Source organism: Corvus hawaiiensis, chromosome 21, assembly GCF_020740725.1.
Source record: "Corvus hawaiiensis isolate bCorHaw1 chromosome 21, bCorHaw1.pri.cur, whole genome shotgun sequence".
Classification (NCBI taxonomy): domain Eukaryota; kingdom Metazoa; phylum Chordata; class Aves; order Passeriformes; family Corvidae; genus Corvus; species Corvus hawaiiensis.
Window position 1 is genome coordinate 3,994,929 of NC_063233.1, and position 14,489 is coordinate 4,009,417.

The 14,489-nt window shown below is 51.4% G+C and overlaps 2 protein-coding genes across 2 annotated transcripts; both read right to left on the minus strand.

Annotated features, from left to right (window-relative positions):
* Nucleotides 1–100: 100 nt before the first annotated feature.
* On the minus strand, nucleotides 101–7,380 carry GTF3C5 (general transcription factor IIIC subunit 5). Its single transcript, XM_048325393.1, has 11 exons — nucleotides 7,231–7,380; nucleotides 6,354–6,576; nucleotides 5,916–6,114; nucleotides 4,939–5,134; nucleotides 4,502–4,606; nucleotides 3,889–4,003; nucleotides 3,142–3,222; nucleotides 2,539–2,636; nucleotides 1,798–1,880; nucleotides 1,376–1,518; nucleotides 101–784 (listed from the first exon to the last, which is right to left on the minus strand). The coding sequence occupies exons 1-11, from the start codon at nucleotides 7,378–7,380 to the stop codon at nucleotides 627–629; spliced, it is 1,551 nt and encodes a 516-aa protein (XP_048181350.1). The 3' UTR covers nucleotides 101–626.
* A 573-nt stretch (nucleotides 7,381–7,953) lies between these two features.
* Nucleotides 7,954–13,017, minus strand: CEL (carboxyl ester lipase). Its single transcript, XM_048325921.1, has 11 exons — nucleotides 12,794–13,017; nucleotides 12,336–12,486; nucleotides 11,973–12,095; nucleotides 11,430–11,627; nucleotides 11,209–11,339; nucleotides 10,679–10,786; nucleotides 10,345–10,462; nucleotides 9,322–9,508; nucleotides 8,873–9,076; nucleotides 8,561–8,758; nucleotides 7,954–8,210 (listed from the first exon to the last, which is right to left on the minus strand). Exons 1-11 carry the CDS (start codon nucleotides 12,857–12,859, stop codon nucleotides 8,006–8,008), a joined length of 1,689 nt encoding a protein of 562 aa, XP_048181878.1. The 5' UTR covers nucleotides 12,860–13,017; the 3' UTR covers nucleotides 7,954–8,005.
* Nucleotides 13,018–14,489: the final 1,472 nt, after the last annotated feature.

Sequence of the window (14,489 nt, forward strand, 5' to 3'; positions counted from 1 at the left end):
CTGCTAACTGGGGAAGTCAAAACAGACCTGAGAAGTGCATCAGGTAGTGAGGACAGCAAACATTCACACCCCAGGAAGGGAATTATTCACTGACAGAAAGTGTATTTTCCTGCTGGCTTTATTTCCAAGATGACCAGCGAGGCTCAGTGCTGAAGGCATGGCACAGTAATTTCATTCCCTCTGGACAAGCAGAAGGGCAGAACCTGCCTTAGGGACTCCAGGAGCTCTGGAATGCTTCTTTTCCCAGCATCTCCTTGAGCACCTTTTCTATTTTCCACACGGCCACCAACCTGGAGAGAGTGCACGCCCACACACAGAGAGATTTGGGAACGCAGCTTCTCCCCATGTCTGCTGTGTTACCAGCTGGTTTGGATTCTGGGCTCACTCTTGGGAGTTTGCTGAGTCTGAACTTGCTGGAGGGTTTCTCAGCCAGCAATTCCAAAAATGCAGGCACTGGCTCCCAAACATCCAGAATGATGCCCACCAGCAGTCACTGCAGAGAGATCATCATCAGCTTCGTACAAGCTCTGCTTCCCCAGACCCTGGGCAGGGATGCCAAACCCTTGGCTCTCAAGGAGCAAGAGCAGAGACAGTTCTGTCCACAGCAGCCAGACTGCTCACTGAGTTCACACATAGTCCAGAATTTCTGTCTCCATTTCATTTTCACTCCCATCAGAAGGCTTGAAGTCCTCTTCCTCCTCCTCTTCATCATCCTCATCCTCTCCAGACTCGTATGCCAGCTGTTCTTTGCCATCTTCACTGCTTGTTGTATTTGAGAAAAGAGCTTAAATTGGGAAGAAAGAAAGACACTGTGATGCCTCTTTCAGTGCAACCTGGGGGCATTTGCAGTTGAATTCATACATGTGAGAGGAAGGCAGCAGCCTCAGGGGCTCATCTAATGTTGCACATCTTAACAGAATCTGATCAAGCCAGAGCAATCCGTCTCCACACTCCAGGAAGGAGAACATCAGCAGAGCTGCAGTGCTCCTCTCCTGCCTCATTCTGACCCAATTCACTGGGATATTATTGCTTTGGCCCAGCATCATGAAGAAATAATTTCCTCACTTCTTGTTCAATCAATAACATCAATAAAAAGTAAAATGCCAGCAACAGATACATCAGTCAGAATAAAGTCTTGATTATTACTGTGCAAAGACATTTAAAAGCTGAAGGGTTGCTACTGGGAAGATGAACTAGAAAACCTTAACTCCCAGCCATCCCTAATGCCAACCCACATTCCCATTGCAGGCCAGCAGCCTCAGCTCCCACACTGGAATGAGCTACATCCCAAAGAACACACAAAGGAGGGGGCAGACGCAGGAACACTTCTGCCTCAGTGCCAATTACAACATCCTCATGTTCAAAGCATCCTTACCAGGCCTGGTGGATCTGATGATCTGCTTTATCATCAGGGACATGCTGTCCCTCAGGTCATCACTTGTCTTGGCAAGGCACCATCCGTCCCGCTCCGTGCATTCCGACTCCGTGCCGTCATTCCGATGGATGATCTTCTGCAGGCTAAAGAGCAGCAAAAGGGAAGGAAACGTTAATCTTCTGCACTCAGATGTGAGTTTCAGATGAGACAGACTGATTTATTTCCATTTCACTTCACTGAGCTGGAATAGCACAGTTGGTTATGCAGGTAATTGTCAGATGGGAAAGGAAGTTCATGGGTAAAAAGGCTGTTCTGTTTTTATTGAGAAACTGAACACCTCTGATGTTCCTGCTCAAGGGGAGAGGGGTGAATGACGGTATAAACAACAAGCTTTGAAATCTGTCTCTGTCAGTGTGCAGTACCTTTCCACATTTAAGTCACAGAGCTGGTAGAACATCTGTCGGTAAGGGGGTAAGGCTCCTTCTCGGAAAACGTAGACAGATTCCTAAGAGGAGGAAAGAAGGAAAGGATTCATGTGCATTTTATGGTGTAACAGGACAACTCTGGCATAACTGAAAGTACTTCCAATGGGCTGATTCAAGAAGAAGGTACTTCCAAGAGAAACAAGTTCTAAGGCATGGATCTGTACATGGCAGAAGATAAAGCTGAATGAGGAATGCGCCAGAATGTCCCTGCAGCCACAGTCACACCAGCACTGCTGTGCAGAGAAAACACTTCACCTCTCCAACCTGCAGCTCTGTCTGCAGCCTGTCACTGCCTAGCAGTGCAGCATGGGCTTCATTCTAGCAAAAAGGGAAGAGCAAGACTCATTTATTTATTCCACCCTGTTGGATTTTGCAGCATGACCTGATAAAGACATGGTGATTTTTTTGCACTTCGCTGCCCATGAAGTTCCAATTTTATCAATTGAAGCAAAATGCTCGTCACGTCTAAGACTAGGCTGGAGAGCACCAATCCCACTTGCAGCATGTAAGAAATACACTCAGATTATGTCCCATAGTGCCATGTCCAACTAGGAACTTCCCAGATAAACCTGAGCACATCAGCTCACTCACAGCTGATCCCTTGAGGACTGATAAACAAGGAAACATCCCTATTTCACTGAGATATTTCAAGATTTCAGTATAAAAGGTCATGCTTACCTTCAACTTGTACCTGCTGGAGGGGGACTTTTTTGCCCCAGATGTACCAGCTGTACTCAGCCCCTGTTTCAGGCCATGGACACTGACTGTGTGACTTCCTGAAAGGAAAACAGAGAGTCCTAATTAGGGACATCTTTCATATTGTACTGTCACTTCTCTGTTGATTCAACAAAACCAGACCAACCAGCAACAGAGCATGTGCTCTGTTCATTCTTCAGAGATGTTACTGGACAGTCCCAGGAAGGGTGCTGAGTTGGGCAGCTTTTTCCAGAGTCCATTTGTTCGTAACTTTAACCTTTTCCACTCTCCGTTGACAGAGAAAAGAGAACTCCCCCATTCTCTGCACCTCAGTGAATGCTGAATGCCCAGTGTGGCTTGCAGAACTCCCTCCTGCCTGCTAACAGATATTGTGGCTCAGCCAGACTCCCACAACACTTCCCAGCAGGAGATTTTTCTACTGGCTTAACAGCAGCAATGCTATAACCAGAAAACAAGCTCCAGTTTTGTCTCTGCTAGGACACAGGAAGACCCTTCACCATCTGTGACTAGGCTGGGGCAAACAGAGAAACAGAAGAGCCAGGCAGCCCTTCTGGCCCAGCATACCTTGTTTCTTGACAGTGATGGGCAGGCTGTAGTTGTATGTGCTGCGTTTTGCTTTCACAGGCATGTCAGTAGCAGCATAACCTAGAGGGGAAAACCAAAAACCAGTAATGAACTGAGGGTGAGCACCCTGCAGAATATCCCCAGCTCAGGAACACAAGGGCTGGACTGGTGTAAGAAGGGCAGGCTGGTCTTTGGGATATGCAGATTTTAGCAGGGTGGGGAGAAGAGATCAACAAAACCCTTTAACTTGGAAATGCGACTTGATGTCAATGAGTGGATGCCAGCTCTGTCATAGATTTATTAGATGACATCAGAAACTCCTTTTCCTCGACTTGTCCTCTGCAAAATCAGAGCAGGGAACCCCACATCCAAGGTCTGAGACCCAGCACCCTGAAGGAGATGCTAAGACCCTTGAGGAAAAGCTGCTATATGAGCACCAGAATTCCTGCTTGGTGCCTCCCCTGGGTGAGGAGGAGGATGCTCTGCTACACCCACTTGGGCTCGGAACACATGGAGGAGGAAGGTCAGAGTTTAGAATGTGCCAAATGAGGAAAGACATACTGCACACTATGAAAGAAAGTATTACAGGAGTTTGGAAAGAACTGCAGTAAGCAAGGAGCTCAGGAGCTGACATGTTCATCAGAGCAGAACTATGGCAAAAGAGTTTGAAAAACACATAAAAAGAAAAGTACTACCAGGATTAACCAGAAAGCAGAGAGAGCAGCTCTGTGGGTTGGGCCCTTTTACCATATTTCATTCCACAGCGAATTCGGAAGTCCAGTACTTGATAAATCTTTGCTTCAGGGTGTTTTCTGGGGTCATACCCAAACCTAACCCATAAGCTTCTCCAAGGACCTGTTAACTGCACAAACACAGGAGGGAAGATGGTTACAAAAAAGCACCATGGTGTTGCACTTTCCTTCATTACAGAGTTACAGAGTTCTTGGAAAGTTCTAGTATTTCCCCTCATTGCCCAAAGATACTTGTTTTACCAGCTCTTTGTTCACTTGCCATGGCACTATTTATACACTGAAACTTGGCAATCAAAGCATCAAAGCACAAATATTTGTGTGCTTTTACAAACCAACCTGCAAGGTCAGTCTTGTTTGTGTGGAAAAATTCTACCACTGCCAGGTGAACAGTCACTCAGAGTGTCTGACTGACCTGCAAAGGTGATTAGAACCTATGGAGCAAATAGTGACCCAATCCTCCTTGGCTTCAACTTTAGTTCCAAAGCATTTCCTTCCCTCTGTCTCATTACCTAAAATTAAGCTCAGGTACTCGGTGGTAGGACCTCAGAAGTGGTAAAGGACCAGGAACAGCCAGGGGATGCTCCCTTGCTCACAGATGCAGCACTCACCATGTAATAGGCCAAATATGGCAGCAGCAGCTTCAGCTTGTCTGGATGGACACTGATATTGGCCTTCACTGCGTTCCGAGACCACACAGGACGGACTTCAAAGAGCTAAAGAAACACACAAACAACCACAGAACAGTGGGAGGGGGGTTACCAAAGGCAGAGCAGCTTTCCAAGTGGACCTAGTTCTGTATCAGGGCCTTTGGCCCTCAGTTTGAGCTACTGGGTGGTAATGTAAGAACTCGTGGCACAAAAAGGGGCTTAATGTGAACTGGCCAGAGATTCAAACCTTGACTTGCAGAATTGAACTGAACACAGCAGTGTCAGTAGCATCTGCTCATCCTCACTTACAATCACCAAGAATTTCTGGGGAAAAAAATGCACTTTTTCCTCCCCAACTTGCTGCAGGACAGTGCTCAGGTCAGGAGTAAGGCACACACCTTTCTCAGCTCTTCCTCCACCTTTTTATCCACAGGATTGGTGCACACTTTCTTCCAGTTCTGGACAGCAGCATCCAGGGGTTTAGTCGGGATCTCTTCATCATCAAAGTTCACAAAGATGGCATTGTGTGGGCGCCGGGCCCTGCTGAGGCCAATCAGGTTCTCACCAGACACCTGGGGATTGTTGTATCCCTCCCTAAGGAACAGGGAAAGACAAAAGGGACTCAGCTGGGTGAGCAGTAGGTTGGTTTAACTTTGGTCCAACCTCCCTTGATCACACACTGGTACCATAAAACCACTCACGGCACCACTGAAGAAAAGAAAATTTAAGTTTGAAAGAAACCTAAAACCTCAAAGCTACATCCATTTGCACACTGACAGAGCTCTGCCCTGGCTGGCAGAAAACCCTCCAGCACTTGGGACTGATCTGTATGAAATGTGTTGGAGCACTAAAGGCTTCACCCTCTGCATTTGCTCTCCGGGAGCTACTGCAGCTACTCAGTGGGACAGAGGCAAAGCAAGAGAGAACTGCAGGTACCAACTCAATCTGGAAATCTTCCTTTAAAAAGTGCTGGTGAAGGCCAACAGTGAGAACATGAAAGATGTTTCTTGTGGGAGATCTCCCAGATTGTTCTTCTGGCAAAGCCAATCGGGGCCAGGACTGCACAGGAACACATGGCACTGACTCTTGCAAGCCCTGCCCTTGGCTCCAGCCCACTGGAAGCAGGCAGAAGGCTGTATCCTGCATCCCACACTGTGTGAGGTGTGCTGGGAGAGGCATCATCTTCACCACATCCCCAGCTCCCCTCACCTGGCAAATCCTCAAGTGGAATTTTGCTGAGGTTGCCACTGCCAGGCAGTTTCTGGGCATTTTTTTTTGCCTCTGTTGTGCCAAATCAAGAGGGATAAAACAGCACAAGGGAGCAGATTCAACAGGTGAAATACATGGAAGATGTATCATCAGAAAAGGCACTGACCTGTGCTGTATATCTGGGCGATAAAAATAGTCAATGGGAGTGTCCAGACGTGAGAAAATGGGTGGTGGGATGTAAAGAGGTAAGTCCCTATTGAAAAATTCTTCCTTCTCTGGTTTGAGCATCAGGACTTTGTCATACATGGAGGTTGGTTTGCCATCAGGGCCAGAGTGCATTGCCAGGTACTGGAAATCAGACATTCCTGTAAGAAACAAGGGTTAAAACATTGTGAACTTTGTTGTGAATTCAACAATATTTCTCACACTCAACTTTAAGGAGCAGGAATCTGGTAAGTTTATACAAAAGTTTATCCAGCAAGGAGGCTGTAACAACAGGACACTTGATTTTCCTTCCAGTCCTCAACTGGTTAAAGGGAAACACTTCCCTTTCCCACCAAACATCCTCATCTCCAAGCCATGTGCACACAAGCCCAAGGGTTACCTTGAAATTTGTAAACAGTGGTGACAATCCCAAGAATCTCCATCTCAAACTGGACTTCTGGCTGGATTTGTTCCTCGGTGTCCAACTGCTGCTTCTTCTTGGTCCTCCTCCTCACCCTGAGCAGCATGGTGGAGGTGGGGAAGCGGTTGGCACACACGGGGTGGCAGTAGGGGTCCTTGGGGCGGAAATACAGCTCCAGCCTTTTGGCAGGGTCGGCGTAGATCTGTCAGCAAGGGCAGGCAGAGCCCCTGTCAGCATCCCACCCACACAGCCCCACACTCCTGTGCCAGCCTCCAGCCCCACACGCTGCCATGGCACCGCTGTTCCCCTCACACAGTCTCAGGGGGATCATTGCTGCCCCACCAACACCTGCAGCACATCACAGGGGTGTGCAGCCTCTCCCATCCTGGGTATTGGGAAGAAATAAATAAATGAGAAACATAATATCCTGGATGTGAGGAAGAAATTCTTCCCTGTGAGGGTGGTGAGGCCCTGGCACAGGCTGACCAGAGAAGCTGTGGCTGCCCCATCCCTGGCAGTGTCCAAGGCCAGGTTGGAGCAAGCTGGTCTAGTGGAAGGTGTTCCTGCCCATGGCAAGAGGGTGGAATTCAATGACATTTATGGTCCCTTCCAACCCAAACCATACTATGATTTTACCAGACACCGCCTGAATCCCTGCTCAAGGAAGCAGCATCACCCCCAAACCACACGTGGGCCCTGCGTAGGGACATGCTGGCTTGGAACGACTCCCACGTAGGGGCTCGCCCCGGCCCCCTCTCGCCCCCAGCCCCCCGCCCAGGCACAGGCCCGGTCTCGCCGCCCCTCACCCTCTGCCCAGCGAGTCGCCACCCGCCCCACAGCCCCCGCGCCCCCTCACCCGCGACACCCCCTGCTCTCCTCCCAGCGTCCGCAGCATGGCCCCGACGTCCCGGACGAGCCCCGGGTACTCCACGCACACCAAGCGCGGGGCGCGGGGCAGCTCCAGCACGGCCGAGCCCCGCGGGCCCCGCTGCCGCCCCGCCGCCATCGCTGCCCCGCCGCTCTCGCCCGGCGCCGCCCCGCGGGCCGCGGCGCGAAGGTTCCGCCGCACGGCGGTTCCGAGGCGGCAGCGGCGCGCTCGGCGTGTGGGGAGGGCGAGGCCTGAGGGCGGCCTGAGCTCGTCCTGTCCTACTCGGACCTGCGGCTCCTCAGCCCAGCTTGTGACCATAAACAGATGCAGAACCACCTCCCCCGTGTGTTATTTTGTCCTCGTCCTGCCTGGACAATGAAGGAAAACAGCCCTGACTGAGCACACGCTCACATGCATCCGTACGCCGCTTCTCTGATCGTGCAAGGAATCTGGTGTAAATTCTCATTAAAACAAGCTTTTGCTTCCTAAGAACTTCAGTCTTCATCCCAGCAATGTTTGATGCCACAGAAGGTGGCAGATGAAGGAGATAAAGGTGAGGGTGAGAATAAAATTTGCCACAAGGACAGCTTGTCCAGCACTGGCTGTCACAGCCAGGGGAGCACACACTGCCCACAGGATGTTCCATCCTGCCTGACCTTGACATCAGCGAGAAACTCCTGTCATGGCAAACACACAGAGAACCAGAGTCACTCAGTTACAAGCAAGCCTTTAATGATCTCTAAACTATATTTCTTTCTTAGCTTTAGAACATTAACTCCGACTGGGAGATGTTGGCGACCTGCGGCAGCTGCCGATAGACCGAGTTCCAGAAGGTCACAAACCGGGATCTCAGGTCCTGCTTCACAGAGTTTTTGTTCATCTCGTTGTTGATATCCAGGTAGTACTTGCCCTTGTCGCTGTAGGCTGGCCAGGAAACGGGCACGTCCGAATGGCCTTTGTTGGGATCACTGGGGCAAAAGGAGACACAGAAACACAGTTTTGAGGTTTTTGGCAGGAACCTTGTCTGCTCAAGTGAGACTTTAAGTGAGAAAAAAGAGAGAGTTGACCCTGGCACAAGCAATAGGAATTCTGCCTGCCAGGAGGCAGTTGATGACCTGCAATCTCCTCCCTCAGTCCCCACTGGCATCATCCCAGCTTCACATAGGGACTTAAATTTTGTATGAACATTAGGATTCAGGAATAAGAAATACAGACATGGAACACCCTGCTTCTGGGAATGATCCTGAAAACTTACTGGACAAAACCAGCAGCCTGAAATTCTGCATCAAGCCCCAAATGTGGAATAGGAATCACTCACCCGCTCCTGGCAAAATTGGTCCAGTAAGCAATCATGGCCTTTGAGACGGTCCTGTGCTTGGGCAGGTAGCCCAGGGGGGTGGCAAAGGGCTTCCCAAACACGTACTGCAGGTCATCAGCATGGTCTGCCCCGACCCAGCTGGGGTAGACAGGCATGCGGGACGGCTGGGAGAACACGTAGCTGTAGGTCTTGCCACTCCTGGGAAATAAAAGGGACTGGATAAGCAGCTGTGAGGGGACAGCAGAGCCCTCTTAAGCCACTCCTCATCCCCCCAGGTCGGCTTAGGGTTCCTGCCAGGGCTGAGCTGCTCACTGGGCATTCTGCAGGTGCAGGTTCAGTGCCCACTGTGTGGGAATCAGGAAGATGTAGTCAGTGACCAGGTCCACCACTGTCTTCTTCATGACCTCCTGACTGGGTTTGTCACCCCAGCTCTGTGTGTAGATGTTGTAGGTGGCGTTGGCTCCAGCCTCGCCCCTGTCCACAGTGAGGCCTTTGATCAAATCATACACCTGCTCCCTGAAAAGACAAGTGACATTAATTAATTACAGACCAGCAGCTTCAGGTCAGGCAGGGGTCTTGCCTGGTCCCTTCTCTTGAGGGCTCTAGACTTGGCAACACAAGGCCTGGGCACCCAGGCTTGGAGCGACATCCTGTTATGAAGGCTGTGCCCTGTCCGCTCAAGCCTGAGTCGCTGGGGCTTGGGAGCTACACTGGAGAGAAGATGGCTCCTGTTGAGGGCTCCAAGGGCATCTGTCACTCACGCAGTGATTTTCACCAGCGGGCGGTTGATGGCAGGTAAATCCACGCCGGCAAAGATGTGCCCATCCATGTTATTGACCCCGGCCAGGTAGTCGATGTCGGCAGCGTTGGCAAAGAGCTTCTCTGGCATGTCTGGGAGGAAATCCCCATCGACGACAGGAGTGAGGGCGAGGGTGTGCACCAGGGGCACTGCAGCAGGAGACAAGAGCAGAGTCTGTTAGGAGCTGAGGAAACACAGATGAGTGGTCTGGCATAGCCCATGACTCAAATAGCTCGGGAGAAAACAGGCTGAGGTGAATGACAGCTTGAGCAGTGGCTTCAGTATGTGCAGGATGTCACCCAGATGCAGTGTAAACCTCATGGCTATGGCTGAAGGAGAAAAGCAAGAGATCTGCCAGGCAAGCACCACCTGGTAACATCCATAAATCATCTCCTCCTGCAAATCCCTTCCCCAAAAAGATAGGAAAGAGCTGAACTTTGCATCCCACCTGGCCATGCTGTCTGATTGTCAGGACAGCCAGCCCCAGACTGTGCAGTTGCACAGCAGTGGTTTAGACACTCTCTGTTCTGAGCCAGGCTAAACGCTGTGGTTTGTGACCAGGAGCACCAGGAGGAGAATCTTCTTGGCAAAGGAGTCCCCACAGGCAGCAAAAGCAGCAGCGATCCTACACTCCACCCAGCGACTCAAATAGAAATAGCAGGGATGTGAACTTTTTTTTTTAATTTACAAACTGTATTCTGGGGTTGCTCTTGCTGCTTTCACAGAACAGGAAGCCCAAACAGTTGCTCTGAGGCCAAGGCAGAGCCCTTGGATAATCCCTCTGCCACTGCTGCCATTGCATGGTGGGCAGCATTCATCTGCTGCAATGTGCACCTGCCTGCAGAAAGGTGGCTGCAAGAGCTGTCATTATTGTCCCTTTTCTGAAGGGCACAAGTATCACTCCTGGCAGTCAACCCAGTGTCCTGCCAAGAGGTTGGGGAGCCCAGGGTGGGTAATGGACCACATCATGTGCTGGGGGACTTACTGGGCAGGTTGGTCAGCTGCAGGTGGTAGGCCAGTGTCAAAGTTTTGGGATCAGAGCTGCGCAGGCAGTTGGCCAAGATGGTGGTGTTGTCTGTGGAGCAGCCCACCTTTTCTCCAAGCTGCAGGAGAAGAGACAGAAAAACATCCTAGTGTTATCTCCCAAAGCCGGGGGTAATTGTTATAGAGACAGATTATATTTGGTTTTAATCTCAAAGCAGTGACTTTCCACAGCTTTGTCTGGCACAGCTCCTGCCCAATCCCTTCCTAGCCATGCTCTCCTCTAGGGAATTGCTTTTTTGGTTTCTATAGTCCTTCAGGCAAGACTTGCACGTTACCTTTTTAGCCCAGAAGAGCGGGTCCCTCTGGATGGCCCAGCTGCATACCCCAACCCCACTCTGGCTGATGGCTCTCTTGAACAGGCCCTTGTTCTTTGGAGACAGCGTCTGGGGGGCAAAATGGGGACAAGAGGGTTTTGGGTACAAACTCCTGAGGAGACCACAGCCTGCCAAACCAGGCAGATGGCCTTGCGGGTCGTGCACGTGTCCCAGGGAAACTGCCAGGTCTTGAGGTGTTCAGCAGTCTTGGGATTTGAAGTTCAAAGGTGAGATGCTGAGAAGAGGAGCAGAGGAGGGGGACATGGAAGGTAGAGGCTGTTTCTTCCCAGGACACATGGCTGCAGTGGTGGGACTGAGGAAGCTGAAGAAGGAGGAGCTGCTACAAAGCACTGAGGCTGAGCATTGCTGTCCTGGCCAGGGCAGGACGTTCATGGGACAGCAGGTGGGGAGGAAAGCAGATGAGTACCAAGGGGCACTCTCAGTGATTGACAGAGAAGGGGCTCTGCTGTGGTCTGACAAGGACAACTGACCTGCAGGGAGACGCTGACGGCACCGGCCGATTCCCCAAAGATGGTGATGTTGTCTGGGTCACCCCCAAAGGCCTTGATGTTCCTCTTCACCCAGGCAATGGCCATGTGCTGGTCCTTGAGCCCGTAGTTCCCTGAAGGACAGAGAGATCATCCACCAGTGAGCAGGGGCACAGCAAAAATCACAAAGTGGGCATCCAGGACAGAGCGAGCAGCAGAGGTACCTGGCAGGTTTTCATCGCCGGTGCTCAGGAAGCCCAGCGGCCCCAGGCGGTAGTTGACGGTCACCACGATGACGTTGCCCCGCACTGCGATCTCCTCCCCATCGTACAGGTAGTTGTCCAGGAAATTGGCTCCCTGGCTGCCTCCGACTAGGAAGGCGCCACCGTAGATAAAAACCATCACGGGCAGCTTTGTAGAGACTGGGAGGAGCGGAACAGGAGCAGAGTGAGCCCCGACAGAGCTGGAAGGTGCTGCCCCTCCATCCCCTCACCCCCTCCCTGAGCATCGTTCCACCTGGGCAGGAGCTGACTTGATGCTCTGTAAGAGCCCGTGGCCAAAAAAGTCCTTGCTCTGCACAAGAGGCTGAGCCTCCCAACAGGGTGAAGGTGAGGGACGTTGTCTGACACAGTTGCCACCTTTCCCCCTGAAAATCACTGCCCAGCACCTGCCCACTATGGACCATAACTGCTGAGAGATGCTCCAGAAAAATTTGCCCAGGAAAGGCAGGTGGGGATCTCCTGCCCAGGTCCCTGCCAAGCACATACTCTCTCTCCTCCCTTGAGGGATCCAGATGTTCAGGTACAGACAGTCCTCACTCCCGCGGACATCAGTCTGTGTCAGCTTCATTTGCATACAGCGCTTTTTGAATGTTTTTGCTTCCAGCGTTCCTGAGAGGAGAAAGGGAAGACAGCATGTCCCAGTCAAGGGCATCAGCTCCATTCTCTGGTTGCAAGGTGTCTGTCCACCCATCCTTTCCTCTCTGAGTCCAGTGCAGAGGCAGCAAAGCCGCCCCAGCCTTTGTGACCAGTCTGAGTAATGTGCTGTACTGTTTCCCATATGTACCAGATTAAAGAGAGGGGAGCAAAAATAAAACCCCAAACCAAAGGCATTCAAAAGCTGGATCTTACCATCCCAGCCAGGATGAGGTTGGGGATCTTCCAGTCTCTTTGGAGGGGCAGCAAAGGGAATCCCTCTGAAGATGTCGACGTAGCTCCCAAAGAGTCCCAGTTTCTTACTCTCGCCTTCCACAAATCCTCCCTCGGTGAGCACCACCCCCAGCTACAGGTGGTACCATGGAGAAGAGAAAATCCAGTGCTTTGTCCTTCATAACTCTGGCTTCCTGTGTCTCCAGCACCCACACCTTGCCCTGGCCAGGCCCCTGTACAGACCCACTCACATCCCACCCTCCCCATCCACACCCTTGGTCCCTTATGGAAAGCCCCCAGGTGCCACTGGAGCTGTGCAGGTGTCCTGCAGGTGCCCTTTGGAGCAGACAGGCAGCAGCAATTCCCCCACAGTCCCAAAGACAAATGGCAGAAGGAGAAAACCTTCAGCCTTTGGGTGCAAACACAGCCTTTGTACTTACGGTCGCAGCCCAGGCTACCCCAAGGTAGGAGCACAGGGCCAAGACCAGGATGTGCCAGCGAGCCATGGCGAGAGCAGCCCTGAGGACACAGCCCCAGCTGGAGGCCTGTATTTATATAGCCAGGAGTGCAGGTGCGTGCCAATGCCATGGGCCAGGCTTGGCTTGGAGCTGGACCAGGGCAGCCTCCACACCCTTGTCCTTCAGTAGCCTGAGGCCAGTCCATGGCTGAGGTAGATGGCCATGGCTGTGTGAGAGCCCTGCAGGTGCTGTTTGTGTGGGCTGGAGGCCAAACCAAAGGAAGTGCTCAGTCCGACAAAATTCCTGAGAAATTAAACCTGATGGATTCTTGAGAAGCCTCACCCAAGCACAGGTGGCTGAAATCATATTAAGGTATGCAGCAGAACATATTATTGGCAACCTAGGAGAAGCCTTGTACTCGTAACACACTGGGGAATGTACAAGACTCAAACTGACAGCAAGCCTCAAAGCTGCTTCTATCCAACAGCAGCCAGACTGCTCATGAAGTTCACACATAGGCCAGAATTTCTGTTTCCATTTCATTGTCACACCCATCTGAAGGCTTCAAGTCTCCTTCCTCCTCATACCTCTGCAGGCTCATGCCAGCTGCTCTTTATCATCTCCACTGCTTGTTGTGTTTGTCAGAGAGAGAGGGGAATGGGCAGGATGCAAACAATAGCTTTGAAATTTATCTCCAACAGAAAACTCATCTGTCAGTGTGCAATTCCTTTCCACATTCAATCACAGGGCTGGTAGAACATCTGTTGATAAGAGATGGAAAGAAGGAAAGGATTCCTGTGTGTTTTATGGTGTAATGAGAATCTTCATGGGAACACGCAAAAATGGAGTTTGTGTTCCAGACTTCTAAAAAGAGACTCAGCCAGGTGAGCAATGGGTTGGTTTAACTTTGGCCCAATGTCCCTTAATCACACACTGGTACCATAAAACCACTCATGGCACCACTGAAGAAAAGAAAATTTTTTTAAAATCCATTCAAAGCTACATCCATTTGCACACTGACAGAGGAGCTCTGCCCTGGCTGGCAGAAAACCCTCCAGCACTTGGGACTGATCTGTATGAAATGTGTTGGAGCACTAAAGGCTTCACCCTCTGCATTTGCTCTCCTGGAGCTATCACAGCTACTCATGGGACAGGGGCAAAGCAAGAGAGAACTGTAGGTACCAACTCAATCTGGAAATCTTCCTTTAAAAAGTGCTGGTGAAGGCCAACAGTGAGAACATGAAAGATGTTTCTTGTGGGAGATCTCCCAGATTGTTCTTCTGGCAAAGCAAATCAGAGCCAGGACTGCACAGGAACACATGGCATTGATTTCTGGAAGCCCTGCCCTTGGCTCCATCCCACTGGAAGCAGGCAGGAGGCTGGTTCCACTGCAGGGGCTCCCTGACCCTGGCTCACCCCAGGGCTGGGCTCCCCACCCTACAGCTCCTCTGCATGGAGAACCTCAACACACACACACAGGGGTCCCATCACCTGTGACACCCCGTGCTCTCCTCCCAGCAGCCACAGCATGGCCCCAATGTCCCCCACCAGCCCTGGGTTCTCCACATCAGCCATGGCCTGTGGGGCAGCTCCAGCACGGCTGAGCCCACCTGCTCCCACCACAGGGTACCAGAGCCTGGACAGGTCAGGTCCAGCACTTGTGTGTGGATGGCGACAT